General features: G+C 34.2%; 1 protein-coding gene and 1 non-coding gene across 11 annotated transcripts in view; both read left to right on the top strand.

Moving 5' to 3' along the window:
* Positions 1 to 16,638, top strand: part of pcdhga3.L (protocadherin gamma subfamily A, 3 L homeolog) — a 279,136-nt gene that overhangs the window by 56,687 nt on the left and 205,811 nt on the right. For 2 of the 10 annotated variants that reach the window (XM_041584916.1, XM_041584908.1), the window contains exon 1: positions 2,974 to 5,491. The exons of 7 other annotated variants lie outside the window; for them this stretch is intronic. In XM_041584916.1, the coding sequence (XP_041440850.1) occupies positions 3,077 to 5,491 (2,415 nt within the window). In that variant the 5' untranslated portion in view covers positions 2,974 to 3,076. Of the gene's footprint in view, positions 1 to 2,973; positions 5,492 to 10,494; positions 13,020 to 16,638 lie in introns of those variants that run through there. One more of the 10 variants, XM_041584903.1, reaches the window with a different exon arrangement.
* On the top strand, positions 9,027 to 9,214 carry LOC121401739. Its single transcript, XR_005966478.1, has one exon. It is a non-coding gene; the product is annotated as a U2 spliceosomal RNA (small nuclear RNA).

The following is a 16,638-nucleotide window of genomic DNA, read 5'->3' as shown; positions in this document are numbered from 1 at the left end:
TATTTTTGCACTATTTTATTTATTAGAATACATACTATGACATAGGCTGTGTGCCATTTGACTTTAAAAGTTGACTTTAGACTAACAAATCTATCTCAATACAGTACAATAATTTGTAGAGGAAAAGCATTTGGAATGGGGCTTTTTGTAAGTTGAACCACTAAAGACTTCTGTCTGTATATACAGTAAGTAACTCTCTTATATGTGTTTCTTGGATGCAGTGTTGTAACTAGATGTTACCAGGCCCCACCATAAATTCAATTTAGGACCCCAAAATATTGGTAAATTTACGTATTTCACCAGGGTGTATTATTAATTAGGGCCTCACAGGGCCCTCTACACCTTGGGCTCCCCTGTGACTGCAGGGTCTTCTTCCTCTCTTGCTACAAACCTGCTTTGATGCATAAATGCATTTCAGGGAACTTCCCTCTTGTTGCCCTTATATGCATATGGTAATCTGAAAAGCTACAACATTAAGGGGCAGATTTATCAAGGGTCGAATTTCGAGTTCATGGGAGTTATTTGAAACTCCCATGAACTCAATATTGGACCAATTGCAATTTATTAAAAAAAAAAATCTAATTTTGGAAACTCTGGGGAATAGGATCGACCCGCAAACTCAAATAGAATTTGAGTTTTTTCTCCGAAAAAATCTTAAAAGTCAGAAATTCTGCAAACAACTCCAAATTGATCCCAGGATGTCCTCCATAGGCTAAAACAGCAATTCTGCGGTTTTAAGGTGGCGAATAGTCGAATTTGAGTTCCTAAAGGTCCAGTGTATGATACATCTCAAAAAATCGAATTAAAGTTTAAAAAAAACTTAAATCGAATTTTAACAATTCCCTAGTCTGATTTTACAATTTTGGCCAAAAAAAACCTCAAAAATTCAAAATTTAAAAATTTAAATTTTCACTTCAACCCTTGATAAATCTGCCCATAATTGGTCATCAGCAATTAAAACTGATCATTTTGATTGCATATAAATGCTTTTATATGTGGGAAAATATCAGTACAACTGAAAATCAGCATTTTATCACCAAGTATAATACAGTGGATTACTTATTGAGGAGATACATAGCCTCATTAAAGCACAAATATGAAAGACAAATTTTTTAATACCGGTAAAATAATTTTGAGGTTTTGTTGTGTAAAAGCTATAACACATTAAAAAGTAAAGAAAACAAATGCTAAGAGCTATTTATTGGTTTTTGAATTGTATTTATTAAACTATAAAATATAATGAAATTGTGTAATTAAGTTAAACATTAAGAACATAACATTCATCAAATGTATAGACCCAGGACAGTTGTCCACAACAACAGACAGCACATATAACAGCATTTGTCACTGCTTCACTTACCTTTTTATTCCGTTGCTCTCTACATTTCCCTTCAATTGCTTTACTTTTACATTTTACTGTTTCTGGTCTTTTGCCATATTTTATGTTTCTTACCTACATTTCATTCATATACAAGACTAATACAATATTACTATTATATTTATTCTAAGGGGCCTATTTACTAACATTCGGCATTTCTATTCTTTTTTAGTAATCAAAATTTTTCTCTAAAAATTGGTTTTTCATTTCTCTAAATCTCTTTAAAAATGTGAGATTTATAAAGTATAAAAACCACAAAAAACTCTAATACTAGTACAGAAAACAATCTAAACTTCTTGTGAATTCATATACATGACTAATACAACATTAATAATATATTTATACTAAGGGGCCTATTTACTAACATTCACATTTCTATTTTTGTTAGTAATCAAAATTTTTCTCTTAAAATTGTTTTTTTATTTCTCTAAATCTCTTTGAAAATTTGAGGTATAAAACCACGAAAAACTCTAATACCAAACTCCACTAAGTAAAAGCAGTCAAGGTCTTATAGAAGCCAATGGGAGCTGCGCTGATCAAATTGTACCATTTTAATCCATTTGGACTGAGATTTTTTTGCTAGTAATTGCCTGATAAACTCAAATTTTTAGAAGTTTTATATTTTTTGGGGTTTGTTCTGTTTGTGCTTTTTATATTCGGATCTTTTAATAATTTTCATGGCATTCGTAATTTGTTTATTTGTGGTTTATAAAGCATATAAAACTACACATATCCAAATTTTGATATATGTACCTCCCCATGGGCATCAACCTTAAGGTAATATTTTACTTGATTATCTTCTTATTTATCTTCTACAATAGAAAAATCATTTTATATGCAAAAGTGAAAAAATGCTTTTATATACGTGTCTGCTTTAACATATTTGCTCATTTACACTGTGCTCATTGGTTGATTGTACAGTATATGCTATTGCTTGTAATGTTTTTATTATACACATTTTAAATATATTCAGGCATTTTTATGCTTTGGAATATATTATGGCGTGCTAAATTTACTAAGATGTGCACTGGGCTATTAAGGAAAGTGGCAGTATATATATATATATATATATATATATATATATATATATATATATATATATATATATATATATATATATATATATATATATATTTATATATACATATATAGATAGATAGATAGATATTTATTTATTTATTTATTATTAATTTTTTTTATATAAAACATGAAATAGTAATTTTTTGTAAAAAGAAGTGCCCTCCTTACTTTAGATTTTGTCTTTTTGTTCATTAACAAAAAAAATACAAACAGGATGAGGTGTGCTTAACTTTTTTCCCTAAATAGTTGCTTCTTGTTAATAAATCACTACCAAAAGTGAATTTATTGTATACAGGATGCATACCATTTTTGTACTGACAGAAATTAATTCAAGCATAAGATAACCATTAATAATGGTAAAATTATTGAATTAGGATATGCAGCTAAAACATAAAAGATCATTGCAAAGCTGCAGTTCCATATTTCAGACTCTGAGTGCCACTGTTGACCAAGGAGAAAATTTAAGTTTTCTTGTTTAATGTGGAGATGTATAGTAAAAGCAGTCACACAGCATAAGGCAGCAGGAACCATTGCAAACTGATACCTTGCAGCTGGGACTGGATTAATAAATTACTTGGACTGGATTGATTTGTATTTATATTGTATTAAGAAGGCAAAATGGCAAAGAAGATCAAGTACAGAGCCACCAAAAAGACAATACGATGGCAAGTAATGTTTTTTGTTTTTCCATTCCTTTGTGAGTCAGTGTTTTGTCAGCTCCAGTACTCAACATTTGAAGAACAGAAACTGGGATTTATAATAGGGAACATTGCAAATGATCTGGGTGTTAGTGCTGAAGAATTGTCCTCGCGTAAATTCCATGTTGTTTCTCGATCCAAAAAACAGTATTTAAATGTTCATTTAGAAACTGGAGACTTGTATGTTGCAGACAGAATAGACAGAGAGGCTTTATGTGGAATGCAGCAAAATTGCTTTCTAAATATTGAAGCAGTTATGGAAAATCCTTTACACTTTTACACAATCAATGTGGAAATTCAGGATGTTAATGATAATTCACCTAGTTTTTCAAAGAGCATTTTTGAAATTGGTATTAGTGAATCAGCAGTGATAGGTGCACATTTTGCTTTAGGAAGTGCAAAGGATCCAGATCTTGGTAATAATTCTGTACAGAGTTATAAGCTTGGTGCAAATGAACATTTTGGATTGCTGGAAAAAGTTAATATGGATGGAAAGAAATACCCTGAGCTTGTATTGGAGAAACCTTTGGATCGTGAGAAAAATAACTCATCTGTTCTAATATTATCTGCTTTTGATGGAGGGACACCTTTAAAAACTGGAACTTCTCTAATTAAAATTGTGGTTACTGATGTCAATGATAACTATCCCCTGTTCAACAAGGACACATATAGAGTAACTCTTAGTGAAAATGCACCTGTTGGATTCTTAGTTACAGAACTACATGCTACTGATGCAGATGAAGGTTCTAATGCTCAGATTACTTATTTATTTCATGACATTCCTGAAAATGCCCATGAGATATTTTCAATAAATCCTTTGAATGGTTCTGTTAAAATAATTGGAAAACTGGACTACGAAGTGGCAACAAGCTATGAGATGACTGTTGAGGTGAAAGATGGTGGTGGCCTGGTGTCTTATTGCAAATTATTAATACAAGTCAGTGATGTTAATGATAATGCTCCTGATATATTAATTACATTTTTCTTAGATACAATTCCAGAAGATTCCCCAGTTGGTACAGTCATAGCGCTAGTGAATTTAGATGACTTAGATTCTGGGGAAAATGGAGAGGTTGTTGGACAAATCTCTGAATCTTTGCCTTTTCACTTAATATCATCAAGTGGTAATTACTATAAACTTGTAACTTCAATGGACTTGGACAGAGAAAAAACATCTGAGTACAACATCACAATTAAGGCAGAAGATAAAGGATCCCCTCAACTAACCAACAGCAAAACCATCAGACTGATTTTAACTGATGTAAATGACAATGACCCTGTATTTGACAAAACAAATTATATTGCCTATATCCAAGAAAATAATCCCTCAGGAAATTCATTTTATAAAGTCCATGCTACAGATCTTGATATAAATGAGAACGGAAAAGTGGTTTACATGATTCTTATTGACAATATTGAAGATATACCAATTTCATCCTATGTTTCCATTAATACAGTAACTGGAGTTGTATATGCACAGCGCTCCTTTGACTATGAAAAGTTACGGGAATTCAATATCCAAGTAATGGCGAAAGACTCTGGATCTCCTTCACGAAGTGCTAATGCTACAGTGAAGATATGTATTACTGATCAGAATGATAATGCTCCAAAGATTCTCTATCCTTCACAAGAGTCAGAAGCTGCTTCAGTATATGAATTTATACCACACTTTTCTACCAAAGGATACTTAGTCACTAAAGTAGTCGCTGTTGATGCTGATTCTGGACACAATGCCTGGCTCTCTTACCACTTGCTTCAAGTTCTTGACCCTTCTTTTCTCATTATAGGCCAAGACACAGGTGAAATCAGAACAACAAGAGACTTGCAAGAGACGGATGCTCGGAGGCAAAAAGTTGTAGTTATGGTGAAAGACAATGGCTACCCCATAATGTCTTCTACAGTTACTTTACATCTGGTTGTGGCTGAAAATTTCCAGCAAGTTGTTCCAGAAGTAATAAACCATCACATTGAATCTGATACTCAGTCAAAGGCAACATTCTATCTTGTCATCTCTATAGCTTTAATTTCCATTTTATTTATTTTCACAGTTATACTTGCTGTCATTTCAAAGTGCAGAAAACAAAGTTCTCCAACTGCTCTAAGTAGAGACTTATATCCTCAAGTTGCTCTTAGATGCCCTTCTGTTTTCAGTGATGGAACTTTACCTTTTCCATACACATACGATGTTTGTGTAACTCTCGACTCAAGACAAAATGAGGTTGCGTATCTCAAACCAGTCCAGAATGTTCCAACAGATAATCTTATTGATACTGATGATTCTGTTTCTACAAATGATCTTCCGAAGGACAATTTAATTTCTGCCAGCACTGTACAGGTAAGTTTTTTTTAATTGCAGTAGACCCTACTTGTATTAACTTGGGACTTGGATGATGGATATAAAGGTACAAGACATAAAAATTATTCAAGGAGCTAAACTAATGTCAAGAAGACCTCCCTTTATTAACTAACAGAATTCATTTTCCACAATATTATTTGTATATTTAGTTCACAGTGAATGCTATACTAGAAATATTTTATTTACTTACTACTAAGGACTTTCAAAACACTATGTATGAATAATGGGTTGCCAGAGATTATACTTTACTATATAACTGTGCTTGTGACTTCTAAGCTTCTATTTGTACTTGCTGAGGTATTTTATTGGAATGATTGGGCACTTAACATTGTTTAAAAGGTGTTGTGGAATTTTGGGACTGAATTTGTAAAACTCAACCGACTCAGGTTTATTTCCAATCACTGGCACTTGTTTCTTTAATATAGAAAACTGTTGTGAGTTACTACATAAAAAGTTTTTTTTTCTAACTTTGATTTTTATAATAACAAACAGAGTTATGCTGCGAAAAAGAAAGTAAAAAGGGAACAAGAACACAACCGAATTCTCAAATCAAAAACATGAGAAAGAACTTTTACAATTTGGTTTAATGTATTTTTAGTTTTCCATGATGTGTTTGTAACCAGGGTCTGGAGAAAGAATGGAGAAGTGAAAGGATGGCGAAGGGTTTGTGAAAAGCACATAAGGGGCCCAAATGTGTATGTCCATGGTTATTCGGTTTGGAATATTGCCCCTTCAAATTTGCTATTACTGACCAATCTCTTTTGAACCTCTGCTTATGAGTCAGGCTCCTGACACATTCTCCAATGTAGTCTTGATACATTTAAACTTATTTTGTTTAACTTTATATGGGTGTTATACCATGGAATAATTATTTATCAATATTTTCTTTTTGTCTGACATCAGTTTTCATTATTATTGTTTATTATTAACCCTTATTAATTTAGTGCCAACATATTCCACAGCACTGCTACAAAGATAATTCATAATTCACATCTAATCCCTGTCATATTCATACACATTTGGATCAATTTTATTAAAAGTCAATTAACCTACCTGCATGATTTCAAAGCCAGTTGTTCAAAGAGGGACATTGAGATTTTTACTTTATGCCACAGAAAAGTCTCAGGCACCACAGGTTGTGATGAATGGAGCAGAAACCTAGGAGGAGGCTGAGCTGGGAAACAGGCAGGAAGATAGGTGTGATGCAAGCAAGAATACACAGGCAGGATTAACAGATATAACGTACAAGTTCAGGCTGAGGGGGTGCACTGTCACAGACAAGGTTAATGGGAAAGCAAGCAGTATCTTGGGTACAGTAGGCACGGTTCCTAAGGATTCTAACAATACCAGAGACATGGAGACCAGCTCAAGGAATATCAATAAAATGGAATTGTCCATTGATGTTAATGGGCCCCTTGGGGGAAACAATCTTAAGCTTGAGAATTTATTTTTTTCTAGTACTATATACACCTAAACCTTGAAGCTTCAGGTACAATGGTGCTGATGTCACTTGTTTGTGTTAGTGACTTCATAACCCTGAACAGAAGGCATCAAGTAGGGGTGGTGCTTTCTTTACTCTTCCCCTAAGTAGATAGAGCAATGTTAGTTGCAGCTGGTTATTGCTTGTTAAGGAGGAGGCTTTATTTTCTACCATGAATGAGCTTTCTGTATACTCTACTTGCTGTATACTTTTGCTAGTGTCCAGATGGAATGAACTCTATCTAGTCCTTTGTCTGAGATGGCTCGCCATGTGATTCCATTTAAATAGATAGTCACACATTTGCCATTAAAATAACTGCAGTGCGTGAATATGCAATAATGCAAGAGTACAATTAATCTAGAAACGAAAATACCTTAGAAAGCTAGTTATATTCTTATATGTTAATTTTGTATGCAATAACTTAATGTCATAGTTATGGTGTTAAATAATAATTGGTCATGATATATGTTCTGAAAAACTAATAAAAATTACAGTAGAAAAAAAAAATAACTGCTGTGACTTGCCCAATTTTGTCTGTGGTGAGCCATGTCATGTGAACGTTTACTCATACTGTAAGATGACTTCTAAAAGATACCTATCAGTACAAAAAACTATTTATATAATTTAGACCCCTTATAATTGTATAAACTACCTAAAACATATTATTTGGACGTTTGAATGTATTTCTGGGAACCTGCCTCTTGCTGCTATGTGCTGCTGTTCTGTTCTTCTCCATAAGAACCACATTTTCTGGTAACGCCTCAAGTTTTTAATTAAAAGATTATTTTTTTTTTTGGAACAATCTGAGTTCAAACAAAAAACATTATTATTGCACAATTCAAACATTCACCACATTTTCCCAACCATATCAAACCTATCTGCATGATTTATGAATAATTCACACACATTTGATACTTTATTTGCATGGACCCATGTTTCATATGTGATAATTTTCCATAACATAAATATAAAATTTACAAAGAGCCTACACAATCAATTTGTTATTATATAACAGATTATCATATATACTCGAGTATAAGCTGAGTTTTTCAGCATCCAAAATGTGCTGAAAAAGTCTACCTTGGCTTATACTCGAGTCAGTTATATGAAAGAATAACAGTGACTGCAATATCACACAGCACCCTCTGTTGGTTATATGAAAGAATAACAGTGCGCCCTCTGTTGGTTATATGAAAGAATAACAGTGACTGCAATATCACACAGCGCCATCTGTTGGTTATATGAAAGAATAACAGTGACTGCAATATCACACAGCACCCTCTGCTGGTTATATGAAAGAATAACAGTGCGCCCTCTGTTGGTTATATGAAAGAATAACAGTGACTGCAATATCACACAGTGCCATCTGTTGGTTATATGAAAGAATAACAGTGCGCCCTCTGTTGGTTATATGAAAGATTAACAGTGACTGCAATATCACACAGCGCCCACTGTTGGTTATATGAAAGAATAACAGTGACTGCAATATCACACAGCGCCCTCTGTTGGTTATATGAAAGAATAACCGTGACTGCAATATCACACAGCACCCTCTGTTGGTTATATGAAAGAATAACCATGACTGCAATATCTCACAGCGCCCTCTGTTGGTTATACGAAAGATTAACAGTGATGGCAATATCCCACAGTACCCTCTGCACATGGGATAGTGGGACAATGCACTCATCAACTTTGCAAAGAATTGATTGCTGGGGGGGTCGCTTTGGCGGAATGTGCCCTGCTGGGAGACAGGGCTGTAGTTGTGTCTAGGCTTATACTCGAGTCAATACGTTTTCCCAGTTTTCGTAGGTAAAATTAGGTACCTCGGCTTATACTCGGGTCGGCTTATACTCGAGTATTTACGGTACCTTTTTTTGCTTTCTACTTATGAATAAACTAAACAAATGTACTTTTAAAATATACAAATTTAAAGACCATATGTCAAATCTGTATAATTAAACATATAGGGCTATTCTAGAAAGTGGGGCAACTGCAATAGGATGTAAAACTGACTACTTGTGATGCAGCAATTATATCTCTTGGCTTTTTGGCTAAGATCAAGTGTAGTATCTGTTCTTCTGAGTGGCTAGGATATCTCTTTTAGGTAGTTGTGGAAATCCCTATCCTTTGGTGAGGCAGAGATGCACTTTATCATCTGGCCAAGGGGCTTGCAGTTTTGGAGCTCAAGTATTTTTTTCACTTCTGGGGCTGGTGCAATAACCTTGGGGTTAAAAGCACAGATCTGGGGGTGGGGGGCGGGATATGTGGCCAATAGGCTACTTCTCCCCCTGAACACTGGCTCCATCCATACCACTGTTTGGACCTCTTTGGAAATTCATTTGTTTACCCGACCTCAACAAGGCCTTTAGATGGAGGGGGAAGGACAAAGGTATCCCCCTAACCTTATGGCCAAGGGGGTTTGAAGACACTTGCCTCCTACAGGCATTTTAGCCGGGGAGGTCAGGAATAAAGGGGCTCCCTCTAGCTTTCGTGAACGACAGCCTCAAGATTCTGGATCATCATTGGTCCTTATGTCCATGTGACCAAGAGTAAATGCACCCTTAATGCAATGTGTTTGCACTTTTTTGTTGAATGTAGCACAATCTGACTTCAATAAAAAAAAATTTAAGTTATATAAATGTTGTCAGTTATGCATGAATAGGCAATATGCCCCCTCACTTAAGATGTCCATTACTGCAAGTTAATTTTTTAATGTAGGTAACCAAACTCATTGCTAGGAGTTGGGATACATTTATCAAACATCAAATGTTATAAATATCTTCCCCTATGCCCACCATTTGATAAAATCGTGTTTATCAAATGGTGAACTCCAACTTTTACCCATTGATAAATACAATGTTAAAAATTCCATAGGAATAATTAAAAAGTGGGTACATTTTTCTTGGTAAACTGTAATCTCATATTTTGATAAATCTGCCCCAAAGTGTAATATACATATGACTTGTAGCATGTCTGAACCATAAAACTTGAAACTTGATTTTGAATACATTTGTTCATCAATAAAAGTCTGAGCTAATTTCTTCATTCATTTCTATTTCTTTAAATCTAAAAAAAATGAATTAAGCAAAAACTATTTTTGTACAAACTATACATTTATATTAACCTTTACATGGAGTCAAAGTTTGGAAAATTCAAAAATATTAATTGCTGACTATTAATATTACTGTGTAGCATTACTGCTCAATCAACTTCCTTCCTAACAAGCAGCACGAGCAAATGTGAATCTGTTGAATATAAAATACCAATTTTATATTTACATATTCAATAATAATGACTATAAGACCAGCTAAGATAGAATTTGTAATTTTTTAAATTATTTCAATAAGCATTTTGATATGTGGTTAAAACAAAAATTGTAAGCCAGCTGCAGTTCCATACTTCAGACTCTGAGTGCCACTGTTGACCAAGAAGAAGAATAAAGTTATATGTTTAGTACAGAGATGTATAGTACCATAGCTCATAACACTCACACAGCACAGGGCAGCAGCAACCATTGCAATATTATTCATTTGAACAAGGATTATAAGAAATAATTTGAGCTGGATTCCTTTCTATTTGTATACATTGGATTGGGAAGAAAAAATGGGGAAGAAGATTACATATGACATCACTAAAAGGACAATAAGATGGCAAGTAATATTTAGCTTTTTTCTATATATTTGTGAGTCTGTTTTTTGTCAGCTCCAGTACTCAATATATGAAGAACAGAAACTGGGATTTATAATAGGTAACATTGCAAATGATCTGGGTGTTAGCACTGAAGAGCTGTCCTCACGTAAATTCCATGTTGTTTCTCGGTCCAAAAAACAGTATTTAAATGTTCATTTAGAAACTGGAGACTTGTATGTTGCAGACAGAATAGACAGAGAGGCTTTATGTGGAATGCAGCAACATTGTTTTCTAAATATTGAAGCAGTTATGGAAAATCCTTTACATTTTTATACAATCAACGTGGAAATTCAGGATATGAATGATAATTCACCTAGCTTTTCAATGGGTGTTTTTGAAATCGATATTAGCGAATCAACTGGGCCAGGAGCACATTTTGCTTTAGGGATTGCAAAAGATCCAGATCTTGCAAATAATTCTATACAGAGTTATACACTTAGTGCAAATGATTATTTTGGATTGCTGGAAAAAGTTGATGTGGATGGAAAGAAATACCCTGAGCTTGTTTTGGAGAAACCTTTGGACCGTGAGAAAAAGAACTCATCTCTTCTTATATTATCTGCTTTTGATGGAGGGACACCTTCTAAAACTGGGACATCACTAATTAATGTTGCCATCATAGATGTCAATGATAACTATCCCTTGTTTAATAATAACATCTACAGAGTAACTGTTAGAGAAAATGCACCGATAGGGTTTTTAGTTGTTAATCTACATGCAACTGATGAAGATGAAGGTTCCTATGCCAAAATTACATATTCATTCAATGATATTCCTGAAAATGCTCATAAGTTATTTTCAATTAATCCTTTAAATGGTTCTGTTGAAATTATTGGAGAAGTAGACTATGAAGTGGCAACAAACTATGAGATGACTGTTGAAGCTAAAGATGGTGGTGGCCTGGTGTCTTATTGCAAGCTATTAATACAAGTTAGTGATGTTAATGATAATGCCCCTGATATATTAATCACATCTTTCTCGAATACAATTCCAGAAGATTCCCCAGTTGGTACAATCATAGCAATAGTTAATTTAGATGACTTGGATTCTGGGGAAAATGGAGAGGTTGTTGGACAAATTGCAGAATTTTTACCTTTTCACTTAATATCATCAAGTGGTAATTACTATAAACTTGTAACTTCAATGGACTTGGACAGAGAAAAAACCTCTGAGTACAACATCACAATTAAGGCAAAAGATAAAGGATCCCCTCAACTAACCAACAGCAAAACCATTCGATTGATTTTAACCGATGTGAATGATAATGCCCCTGTATTTGAAAACATCAATTATATTGCACATATCCAAGAAAACAATCCCTCAGGAAATTCATTTTATAGAGTCCATGCTACAGATCTTGATATAAATGAGAATGGAAAAGTGATTTATATGATTCTTATTGACAATATTGAAGATATACCAATATCATCATATGTTTCCATTAATACGGTAACTGGAGTTTTATATGCACAGCGCTCTTTTGACTATGAAAAGTTACGGGAATTCAGTATCCAAGTAATGGCTAAAGACTCTGGATCTCCTTCACAATGTGCTAATGCTACAGTGAAAATATGTATTACTGATCAGAACGATAATGCTCCAAGGATTCTCTATCCTTCACAAGAATCAGAAGCTGCTGCAGTTTTTGAATTTATACCACACTTTTCTACTAAAGGATATTTAGTCACTAAAGTAGTCGCTGTTGATGCCGATTCTGGACACAATGCCTGGCTCTCTTATCACTTGCTTCAAGTTCCTGACCCGTCGTTTCTAATTATAAGTCAAAACACAGGTGAAATCAGAACAACAAGAGACTTGCAAGAAACTGATACATTAAGACAAAAAGTGGTGGTTATGGTAAAAGACAACGGTTACCCCATGCTGTCTTCTACAGTTACTTTACATATCGTCTTGGCAGATAACTTTCAGCAAGTACTTCCAGAGATTATACATCAACCCAGTGATATTGAATCTCATTCAAGTGCAACATTCTATCTTGTAATCTCTATAGCTTTAATTTCCATTTTATTTATTTTTACAGTTATACTTGCTGTCATTTCAAAGTGCAGAAAACAAAGTTCTCCACCTGCTTTACATCCTCTAAATAGAGACTTGTATCCTCAAGTTGCTCTTAGATGCCCTTCTGTTTTTAGTGATGGAACTTTGCCTTTTCCATACACATATGATGTTTGTGTAACTCTCGACTCAAGACAAAATGAGGTTGCGTATCTCAAACCAGTCCAGAATGTTCCAACAGATAATCTCATTGATACTGATGATTCTGTTTCTGCAAATGATCCTGTGAAAGACAATTTCATTTCTGGCAGCAGTGCACAGGTAAGAGACTTTTGTTGAATCAGAATACCTCCCTGCAGTAATATTTTACAATTGTAGTTTGTTAAATTTTTTCAAAAATCTTTTTCTGAAACTTTTACTTTCAAGACTATACTGATCGGCTTTGCACAATACTACACTAAAGACTTGTAAGCTATGATATATATATATATATATATATATATATATATATATATATATATATATATATATATATACACATGTATAAATATTTCCACTTGAGTAATTATTACATGAAATATATTTTGAAGCCACGCAAAAAGGATTTCAGATGTTCCTAGGCCAGTGAAAGGCCTTATAAATCCTTACACATTACACATATTAAACACGTTTATATAAAAATGTTTTAGATAATCTACAGTAGTTCATTAACTAAATGATTCTGATAAAAACAATGGCTCCAAACTGCTACAAAAAATTAGTTGTATTTGTGAATATGTGCATAAACCTTTTTTTATTGATCCAAGAAAAGGAATTACAGAAGTAGGGAAGCAGTTAATCTATCATTTATGGATCTGGCTAAATGTTAAATTCTTTACATATAGGGGCACATTTACTATTGGTCGAATATCGAAGTCAAAGTATTTACCGCAATTCGTTAGTTCGAACGATCGTAGGAAAAAATTTTCTTCGATAAAAAAATACTTAGAAAGCCTATGTGGACCTTCCCCATAGGCTAACATTGTACCTCGGTAGGTTTTAGGTGGCGAAGTAGGTGGTCGAAGTTTTTTTTTAAAGAGACAGTACTTCGACTATTGAATGGTCGAATAGTCGAATGATTTTTAGTTCGAATCGTTCGATTCGAAGTCAAAGTCATAGTCGAAGGTCGAAGTAGCCAATTCGATGGTCGAAGTAGTCAAAAAAATACTTCGCAATTCAAAGTATTTTTCATTCTAATCCTTCACTTGAGCTAAGTAAATGTGCCCCCACACCATGGGGTGTAGGTCTGGGTTATCCTCAGCTGAGACAATAACTAGGATTTGCCCAAACCTAACGCTCAAAGAAAACGTGCTCAGATTTTTGGTGCATTTCTAAACAAAATGATAAAAAGATAGAACGTAACCAAATGACGGTGGAAGCTAAAGATAGTTGTGTACAGGTGTGCCTTTGCCATAAGAAGATGATGTTGTTGTAATTGTTGCTGATGTTTGTAAAAACATTGTTGTCTCTGTCAGCTGAAATGCCAAAAGATTTGTGTTTTGGTACAATGCACAAGTTAATTCTGAAAATAGATTCTGTTAAAAGGGAAGTAATGTGGTGTAGTCAAAAGTTGCACCTGCCCAAACTCCTCTTTTCATAATCATGTGAACCTCCGAAACTCAACTACTAGTGATGAGCAAATCTGTCTCATTTCGTTTCACTGAAAATTTGTGAAAAAATTATGAAACATACAAATCTTTTCTCTCTCCAAATGCATTGAAACAAGAGGGGGTTTCTAAAGTATTTTCTCATTCTTGGTGCAATTGGCATTTTTTTCTCACACCAAATGCATTGAAGTAAATGTGTTTTTTTTACTCACTCCAAATGCGATGAAGTGAATGGGCATTTTTTTCCCCAGTGGTCTCTCTGTCATAAAATCTTGTGGCAAATTTTGCCGCAGTTTCATTAGAAAAAATTACCGATGCCGAAATGGGGAATTTCGCCACAAATCCATGCCATTCTAAAAAAAATGCTTATTATTCATTTTAACCATTTTGTCAAAGTATACATTTCTATCCCCGGTAAATTAGTACAAAGTCATATGCTTTTTTGAAGGCCAAAGTCTTAACATTTTTAAAAATATTATCTTTTGAATAACATCTTGTTACAATTATTATTAATTTATAACCACTACAGCTTACCTGGCTAGAGACTAAACTGTAATGTTACAATTGCCACTTCAGATAAAAGATTGCCTCTGTTTTCTCCAAAGAAAACTATTCTGTCGGCTATATTTGATGTTAAATATACTACACCCTTAAAAAAATGGTTACGTCCATTTTAAAGAAAACCAATCACTAGGAATGTGAATTCACAATAACAATACAGACGTTTCACATTCTAAGCTTAAAGGGATACTGTCATGGCAAAAGAAATTATTTCAAAATGAATCAGTTAATAGTGCTGCTCCAGCAGATTTCTGCACTGAAATCCATTTCTCAAAAGAGCAAACAGATTTTTTTATATTCAATTTTGAAATCTGACATGGGGCTAGACATATTGTCAATTTCCCAGCTGCCCCAAGTCATGTGACTTGTGCTCTGATAAACTTCAATCACTCTTTACTGCTGTACTGCAAATTGGAGTGATATCACCCCCCTCCCTTTCCCCCCCGCCAGCAGCCAAACAAAAGAACAATGGGAAGTAACCAAATAACAGCTCCCTAACACAAGATAACAGCTGCCTGGTAGATCTAAGAACAACACTCAATAGTAAAAACCCATGTCCCACTGAGACACATTCAGTTACATTGAGAAGGAGAAACAGCAGCCTGCCAGAAAGCATTTCTCTCCTAAAGTGCAGGCACAAGTCACATGACTGGGGGTAGCTGGGAAATTGAAAAAATGTCTAGCCCCATGTCAGATTTCAAAATTGAATATAAAAAAATCGGTTTGCTCTTTTGAGAAATGGATTTCAGTGCAAAATTCTGCTGGAGCAGCACTATTAACTGATGCGTTGTGAAAAAAACATGTTTTCGATGACAGGATCCCTTTAATAAAAACATGAAAATCACAATTTTTTTCTAGTGTTGCGTAAATGAGTAAAACTGGTGGTCATTTATAAAGTTTGCTGAGCACATATTTATTTGCAAGTGATTGTATTGCCCATGTTTTTTCCTGAACGCTGAAATGTTGCAATGCTGTGCCCTTTCAGTTTTTTGGGAACTCACATTGTGCACAAATGACTCGCAAATGAGACAAGTGTTTACGTGAGTGCAGCCACTGTGGAAGGTTGTTGTGTGAGAAAATAGCGGTGACCGTAAATTAAATTAACAATTTTGCAAAACTGTTTTGTTTGTTGTGGCGTAACTGAAACACAGAAATATTCCCAATTTGCCATATTTAAAAAGCTCTTATGATGCGAATAAAAATTCACAATTCTGTTTGCATATTAAAAAAGCTCTTATGGAGCTCATAAAAATTCACAATTCTGTATGCACATTGAATACACCCTTCTTTACCAGTTTTATAAATATAACCATGAGTAGGGCAAATATGTTCACTGTGCGAACCATTCTGCATCGCGCAAAGTTTATAAATAAGCCCCACCGTTTCTTTATAGTTAAAATATTTAAAAAAACATATGGTGGCTATTAGATGATTGGTGGCTTGATCTCTAACTTTCAAGGGCTTTCGTGAAAGTGTTGATGTGGTTGGAGACAGGTGTAGTGGACCTATACTTACAAGTTGGATTTAGTTACACTATTTAGATATATATGTGTATTAATTTGTAATGTTACAGGTGTATAAATCACTGCCATTCTTGTTTGTAGATGTTTTATGATATGACAGATTAGGTTTATCATTCAAAGACACCGATATTCTCCAAACTTTTATTATCCTTTGTTTATTACTATGCTTCCAGGAATGTTCTAAGAAAGGGTTTTAAAGGGGTTGGTCCC

Source organism: Xenopus laevis, chromosome 3L, assembly GCF_017654675.1.
Source record: "Xenopus laevis strain J_2021 chromosome 3L, Xenopus_laevis_v10.1, whole genome shotgun sequence".
In the NCBI taxonomy this organism is placed as follows: Eukaryota; Metazoa; Chordata; class Amphibia; order Anura; family Pipidae; genus Xenopus; species Xenopus laevis.
This window is presented reverse-complemented; position numbering and strand designations above follow the sequence as displayed.